The sequence below is a fragment of the Crocodylus porosus genome, unplaced genomic scaffold (assembly GCF_001723895.1).
Source record: "Crocodylus porosus isolate Cpor-Errol unplaced genomic scaffold, CroPor_comp1, whole genome shotgun sequence".
Lineage (NCBI taxonomy): Eukaryota > Metazoa > Chordata > Crocodylia > Crocodylidae > Crocodylus > Crocodylus porosus.
This window is the reverse complement of record NW_017728920.1, coordinates 4,863,076-4,871,451: the sequence shown is the minus strand read 5'-3', so window position 1 is coordinate 4,871,451 and position 8,376 is coordinate 4,863,076. Positions and strand designations below refer to the sequence as shown.

Sequence of the window (8,376 nt, the reverse complement as noted above, 5' to 3'; positions counted from 1 at the left end):
TCCCATATTTTTAGAACAGGATCCTATGCCACATGTTCAAAGTACCCTCCTTCTCCTTCTCCTTCTCCTTCTCCTTCTCCTTCTCCTTCTCCTTCTCCTTCAGAGCATTCATTATAATCTGTTTCTTTGGTGAAGACTTTTTACACTTCCTGACAATATTCTGCATTATCCTATCTCTTAATTGATTGTTTTTGTCTGAGTAAAACAGAGATTGTTACATTTTGTTGATTGTGAAACACAATACATAAATGATACATAAATAGTAACAATAATAATGGGACCTCACCAAGAATCTGGGGATCTGAAGAGTCTCAGTTTAGGGGAAATTAGACAGAATACTGAACCCTGTGATTTGCCCCATTTCTATAATAGTCTCAACCACAACTGTAGATCCAAATAACTGAACATTTTAGCTACTTCTAAGATGGATATGGGCATAACTCTATAATTTAATTTAGTTAAAATGGATAATGAAAAAGTGGAATTAAAGCATTTATGGGAAAAGGAATTTCAGGTGAGTCTTGTAGCCACATTTAAAGCAATAAAAGGCAAATCCAGTTTCTCTATAGCTGTGGAATCTACATTAGCAGTGATGAGTGTATCAGATTAAAACTACAGGTTTGGAAAATTGTTCTTTATAATGGTTGTCAGCAGCTGTACATGGCCTTTAACCTAGGGCTGGATTAATCCGTGCAGACTTCCAGTTAGTATTGCTGCAAGAAGGCACTCTGATTTTGCTGAACTATGTGTAGGCAATTGGATAAAGAAAGAAAGGCAGCACTGGAAATAATGTAGTTTCCCTCTTGACCTCACAGTTACTGTATTTTGCATACAGTTTCCATTTTAAACTGAAAAACAAATGCATGGTTAAACTAGGAGAGATTTATCTGTTGCTTATGATTTCAGTGGTTTTGAGGTAGGCCTTCACAGGGCTCTTCAATTACCTATAGCAATGGGCTATTGGAAAGTTTGTGTGTATCCTTGGCTTCGTTCAGAAACTATGCAAGCCCTTTTTTGATAGCGCAGAAAAGAGAAAAAAATAGAAATGGCACATCACACTGGAAAAGGGTTAAATTAACAAATTCTGCATAGGATTGGTCAGGAGTCTACCAGAATTGGCATCCATCTCCCAATGACTATTGAAAGTAATCTGGGAGATTGATATTGTGAATGGGTTAAACAGTACAATTAATGACTAGAGGTGCATCAGTCCCATATTGGATCGGCACTGATATAAGGAAAATTGACAGCATCAGCAATCAGTTTTTTTGGCTGATGTGAATTTAAGACAACCCCTCAATAATTATTTTTCCATATATAGAATCTTACAAATTTGTTATAATTTTCTAGGTATAGAATCTAATTATCAGAGGGTTGTCTTAAATTCATCCCCCTCCCACTATGACAGCAGGGAAAATAGTGGCTGAGGTGGGGGTCAGGTGGATCCCTTGCACTCTGCCCCCCACTTATTTTCTCTCTCGTCTTACCCTTTTGAGGGTGCATACAATCTGATACTGAAAGACTGCAGCTGCCTTCCCCCTTGGCCCCCATTCAAATCTAGTACAGGGGGCTTTGCCCCCAGGCTAAGTGGGGGGGGGCGGGGAGAACACTTCATCCTAAATTCAAGTAAGTACATTGCAGGGTGGATGAAGAAAGCTGAGCTCTGCTGCTTAGCATATTTGACATGGTATTGTTTCAGGAGTGCTTATACATGTTAATAGTTGAAATATCAAAGAATTTCACTGGCTGTGCAAGAGTAGAAAAGGAGTGTATGGATATCTGTTGATGTTTCATACATAAAGAGAGAAGTGGTTGTAGAATTGATCTCATAACATTAGAATTGTAGAAAATGTCTAGTGTTGTAGTCAGCACTGATAGTGCTGGACTTACACACTTTATTTATAAGACTTCTTTTCAGCGGAGGTTTTCCAAACTTAGACCAATCAGGATAAAGATTTTCGGTTCTGGATATGCGATTCTAGGTTAATCTTGGGAATTGAATAGTTCTTAAGGTTAAAAAAATATCTTTTGTTACCCACTTTAAAAAAATGGTTTCTAACCCTGTCTCTACCAGAATTCCTGTATGATGTGAGGAAAGTCACTTAAATTAAACTTTTCACAAGTGGCCATCATCTGTGCAGGGCCACAGCTGAATGAGTCTTTTTTGGTATTAGTGTTATGGCAGTGCTTAGGAATATTCATATTACAGAAACATGTCTTTAAAACAAAATTAAACTCTTGTTCAGAAGCAGCTGACATGGGAGGTAATAGTTCTATGCGAGGTATAGTTCTACCCCAGCCTGTGGCAGAGCTATTCATTATTTCTCCCACCTAGTAGACTAGCAGTGTCTCTTGCGAGTTTGAAGTAAGACCGAGGGGAACAGAAAGAGAATTTCTAGTGGAAAAAGAGGAAGGGAGCAACAGTGGTCCCTGATGGTGGCTGTGGTGACCGAGCCCTTCCCCAGGTGGGGGCTCTCTTCACAGGTTAAAGATGGGGCAGATAGCAAAGCTCAGTGCTTGTGTTAGGGCAAAGGAAGGCTTGGGAAGGATGTCCTGTCCAGGGGTGTTAAGGAAGTTGAAGTTATTAGTGGAAGGGATTATTTTGTCATGTTTAAGAACTGGTTCTGTTCGGCTTGCCTTGTGAGTGTTTTTTGCTCTGTTCTTTCCCCTCACACTCAATCCTTGCTATGTGTTTGTCGTTGTCTTTCAGTCATAGTAGGGAAGCGAGATATATAATCAAAGTACGGAAACACATGGCTGCCAGGTCATGGGCTTTTATCTCTTCTCCTGTCCTGTCTCCTCTGAGCTGAGTCAAACCTTACTTGAAGTTGACTCTCATTAACAGGCTCATACTTTGGTAGTTACCCACCTGCTATCAATTAAGGAGCAGCCGGTACACTACTAGTCTTTCACTTCAGTTTAAATGGTCTTTGAGGCTCCAGCAGTGATCAGGAGTCTTCACCTGGGGAAGGTTACCTGTGAAAGATTTTTGGAAGGTAATGAGCTAGTTCTGACCAAGAGAAAGAGGTAAGGTAGCTGTTTTCTCTTAATACAACTTTAACACATCTAATTTATAACGCTGTTGGAGGAGACAAGATGTGATGGGTTAGTTTGAAATGCTGTTGAGTGGCATGATTTTAGTAGTCTCCCAATACTTCTCTTTAAAATTAGAGCTTGGGCCCAGGCATCCCAGCACAAAAGGGATTAAATCATATTTGTCAGACAAATGCATGTAGCTGGTATTCAGTTCTTCTTACTGTCTGTTACTGTCATTGATAAATCTAATTAATCAAGTTGGATGTCAAGGAGGTAATTTTTAACATATGTGGTTTGTTTTCAGTCCTAGTCATATGCTCTAGACAACTCAAATCCATAATGCTAGGAGCTGCTGCTAAACTCTAAAATTACTGACAAGAATGCCAAAGACAAAAATTCAGTAGGAAAGAGAAACTATAAGTACACATTACTTTCAAGCAGCAAGCCATTTTAGTTCAAGTATTAGTGGTTATTTGATGATGCTGTAGTGAGGTTCAATGACTCCTGCTTATGGCTACGCCGAGAAGGAAGCATTATTAGCTATATTCTCTCTTTTCAAAAAACAAAAAATAAGGTTTTGTTACACAAGATTAAATCCTGAGTAACTCCACTAAAGTCACCTGGATTTATGCATGTATACCTGACAGCATATTTTGGTCTTTTATATACTGAAATCTGATTAATTGATTACATGCAGCACTTTCCTCCGGTGTTTCTTATTTTGTTGAACTGAGATAATGCTAGGAAATCGCAAAGTAAAATTAAAGAGAAATTCTTGAGAAACAGTAGGCTAAGGATCTATAAAGAATTCTATCACCGCAGCAGTATGACAGACTAGAAAATCTGTGTAGCTGTACTCTTTAGAAAATAAATCCCCCCACAGAATTTAGGAAGTATTTGAGAAATGACTGAAAAAACATCAGAGCAAAGGGTAAAAACCCTGCAAAATGAATGAAAGTAAATGGGAAAGGAAATATTATCTATGGATTGTATATCTATTTATATAGATTATTTACTTAGGTGAAAGAAATAGTATCTGAGATTTAACTGAAATATATGGAAAAACCAAATATATGTGAGAAATCAAGAAACAAAAAAGAACCTCATCGGTGTCTTGTCTTTCTTTTAATACCCATATTGACCGGGCAGCGATAATTAATTCGTTGAATTTTTCAGATCTATCTTTTTTCAATCTCTCTTTTTCATATGTACAGCTGGCCATGGAAATTAACAATATTTGTTAACATATAACAAGGTCTTACTGCTGAGATTTCTATGGAAAAAATTAAACAACATTTTTAGATAGAAACATTTTGTTTCATGTACATCCTCAAATATAAAATACTAATATCCTTAAATAGTTAATGCACTCTCCCATAAAAATGTGTAAGCTAACTATTAGCACAACGTGTAGTTTAATATGGAATTAGGATAATTTTTCCCCTTAATTTAAGCCTTGGGAAATGTTTTTATTAAGGCAGAATCTATTCCTTAATTTATTTTTTGGTACTAAGGGACATAGCGTGTTCTTTATAGAATTTTCACATTTTAATAAGGCTAAGATTTATCTTCTGTCTGGGATAATTATAAATCCACAGCTGACTCTCCCCTGGTGAAGCTGGCATATTATCCCAATTGTGGTGATGTACATCAGCCTGTTAGTAAAGGGCGAAAATCCAACAACACAACTCTGCTCATTAGTGGAATTGAATATAAAAGTAAGCCTTTTCTGGTAAATTTTCAGAGTTTAAAACTTCCGCATTTCTTATCACTATTTTTAACAAAAAAAATCTTCATGACTGGTCACATATTATGAGGTTTTTTTTTTTTAAAACCTGGTTCTACTCAGCTTGGCTAATGGAAATAATTGGAATTCTACCGTATAATAATTTAAGGAAATTTTCCCCACATTACTGATCTAAAAATACCTGTACTATTTTACCACTAAAATAAATTGATCTCAAGATACTAGTGACTGTACCTCATGAAAATGCATTTATAGTTATTCAGACCGTATTTTCCTAGTTTACAAATAATTATTACTTTAAAAACTTGTTGTACTCATTTGTGTTAAAATCCTATAAGAATCACAAATCTCCTTTTTATTAAACACTTTTAACAGAACTATTATGTAACTTAATCATCTTCAGGTTATGTAATATATGCTGAAGCCTGAAATGGTAGTAATTTTCAAACTAGGTTTTTTTCTGCTGTTGCACATATATAATTCCCAATAACACAATCCAATGAGGCAGAACATCTTTTAGAATCTAATTGGTAGTACCCTTAGGAAAGACATATGATGATACTTCATTCTGGAAGTTACCTTTTCAAATTTGTGTCTTAGACAAAAGCACCAACACCAGTTAATTACAAATGGTCATTTGAAAGTGATATTTTAATACGTGGTGATGAGAACTTAATGGTTGGGAGCATACCTGTTCTCCTCAGTGCACTGACCTTAGTGCACATAGAGGATTGTCAGACCTTTTGATAAAATGTGAACTTTTTTCAATTTTTAAAGAAGTACATCAGACATTTTGATAATAGAATAATATAGACTCTCTGCTACCATCATCACCACCCATGATCAAGACCGTTTAGGATTCAGAATATTAAGAGTAGAAGCAACTGTGCATAACAGCCTGTGTTCAACATCTGTCATGTTGAAGTCTATTGATGTTCAATTGCATCCTATTGTTTTCAGATTATTCAACCTCATTTCATTGTCATTGCTTCTTCTAGGGATTAATTAACTGTTTACAACTATGTGGGGTTTTGGAGTCATAACAGAAACAATTGATCTGTAGTTTTAGGCAAATGTACTGTATTCCATCCCTAATGAAAACATTACTAATTTACAAATGCTTGGTACCAATTTCATTAAGCTTGAAATCAAATATAGATAATAAATCATAGTGTGACAAGTTTTAGTCTTTCTGTGAATTTCATAAGGAAGTCATAAAATCATACACATTTTCTTGTAAATCTGTGGATATACCAAAGCAATAAAACCAACCACCCCTCCAAAAAAGCAATATCAACATTCAGTGTTTTTTTTTAATGCTCTGCCATTATTAGTTGCAGAAGTTTATCTTTCAGCAGTCACCGTCAAATTATTTTTAATGCGTAAATTTTAACTTGTTTTCAGCTCTTCTTTTATTCCTGTAACTTTTTGAAGACTTTTGTAAAATGTGGTAATCTTTATTTCATATGCCATAAATTATATGTATATAGTGGATCTGTACATGTGTACTGCATGTATTAGTGGCAAAATTATGGGGTAATTATGTGCATATAAGTGTTTTTGTAATTGTATGCATTTATATCACAATCTCTTCAGATATTTTCAATTAATTTGCATTAAGTCCACATTTTTCTCTTGCATATTATTAAATTATCTTAAAGCTTAAATATAGTCAAGCAATTCACTTTAATTGAAATTAAATATATTACGTGTGTCTAGTATCACCTAAAATATTGCACTCCCTAAGAATGTTCATCATATCTGTATTGTTATTATAACAATACATTGTTTGATAGTCCTAGACCTTTTCTGACATTACCAGTCTACTTGAGATTTATACTATCCAAAGTTGTATTATTATGTATTTCTACATAGCCTTAATTCTCTAATATCCTTGTAAAATTACTTCCCCTACCCCTAACAGTTTTTAACAAGCATTTTCTTTTGCCTCAGTGTGCGAACTGCTATGTTTTGAGAGATTTTTGCTGAGCTCCAAAAATTATTCACTGAAAAGACCTTTTGCTTAACTGTTGTGATTCTTGTGGGGCCAGCCAGACACTACTCCAGATGGCACGTTGTTAGTGCTGGACAGACAGGGCTTTGGAAGACTTTTCAACAGATGAAGGCTGTAATGTCAGGGTTTTGCTGGGTTTTTTTCCGTGTAGTTCCCAGGGTGTGAAGGTACTGGGTTGGAAGCAGAGGGCCGCCTGCCCACCTGCTACCACCTGTTCAGCTCTGGCTGCTGCTTCTATAAAGCCTCTTCTTGCCTGTAAAATATGATCATTGCCTACCAGCAGTAATCAAAGAAGGAACACTCTTTCCTTCTCTTGCAGATTTACTTCTTCGTCTGCAACAGTTTATCACTATAAAATATCAGGTCCTAAAATGAGCTGGGGTTTCTCCTGCTGGTTAAAACAAACATCCTGTTGGAATAGATGTGTTTTTAATCTGTTAAATCTTTTTTGATTAAATGGACTGTCTTAAATTTTTCAGAATGGAGATCTCATCAGTTCATTTTTCTTTGCCAAATTTAAAGAAATGAAAAGAACATCAGACCAGTCGCAAACTGCAGTAGCTTGCTTTCTTGTTTCTGTACCAGATGAGAGTTTATTGTAAAATTAATCTAGAAAACTGTTACTTTCTTTTTTGAGATCATGAAAATAAACTCTCACTGACTTCTGGAAACAGAAGGTACAAAGCCTACATTCTGAGTGATTTCTCCAGCAGTTTCCAGCTATCACATTTTTTTCTCTCTCAGAATTTAAAGCTGCCTCAAATATGAAGAGCTGTAAATCAAATAATGCGGATTCTGGTTTGGAGTCAGATATGCAGTGTAAAAGTGGAACAGGCTGTATAATGAAATGTGGTTCTGAAAGGATGGAGAGTGCTGCCAAGAGGAGGCTGGCTGCTAATGCCAGGGAAAGAAGAAGAATGCAAGGACTGAACACAGCCTTTGATCGACTGAGAAAAGTTGTTCCACAATGGGGTCAAGATAAGAAACTCTCCAAATACGAGACCCTTCAGATGGCATTAAGTTACATTATGGCTCTAACTAGAATCCTTGCTGAAGCAGAGAGATACAGCACTGAAAGAGACTGGATTAACCTTCACTGTGAACATTTTCATCAGGAGAGCTACCACACTTACATGGGACAGAAAATGGCAACAGACAGTGACCCTTATGCACAAAGAATCTTCAGCTTTCAGCCTGAACATTTTCAAATAGCTAATTAGAGTTAATTATGAATATTCAGCAGGCCAAATGAGTAATTTTGCAAAAGTTAGTGAGAATTAATCTGCTTGAATAAGGTAACCTTGTCACTATACTGGTTATATTTGCTTGTTTGCTTCTTGTACTGATGTTACTTATGTAAGTTTGTTTAGAAAACTTTAATATGCACCTAAGAAGATCACATTTGCTTCTCTTGTACTAATGAAATGCTTTTAACAAGTTTGTTTTACCCACTGCATTTGTGATGATTCTCCATAGTTAATTTAATTCAAAAGATGCATAATTTTTACTGTGTTGGATTATGTGGGCCAAATAAATATGATATTACTAAATGGAATAACATGAGATGAACTTGGTCCCA

At 35.9% G+C, this 8,376-nt stretch overlaps 1 protein-coding gene across 1 annotated transcript; it reads left to right on the top strand.

Moving 5' to 3' along the window:
* The first annotated feature begins 1,364 nt into the window (after positions 1 to 1,364).
* Positions 1,365 to 8,196, top strand: ATOH7 (atonal bHLH transcription factor 7). Its single transcript, XM_019538485.1, has one exon. It carries the CDS (start codon positions 7,562 to 7,564, stop codon positions 8,015 to 8,017), a length of 456 nt encoding a protein of 151 aa, XP_019394030.1. The 5' UTR covers positions 1,365 to 7,561; the 3' UTR covers positions 8,018 to 8,196.
* Positions 8,197 to 8,376: the final 180 nt, after the last annotated feature.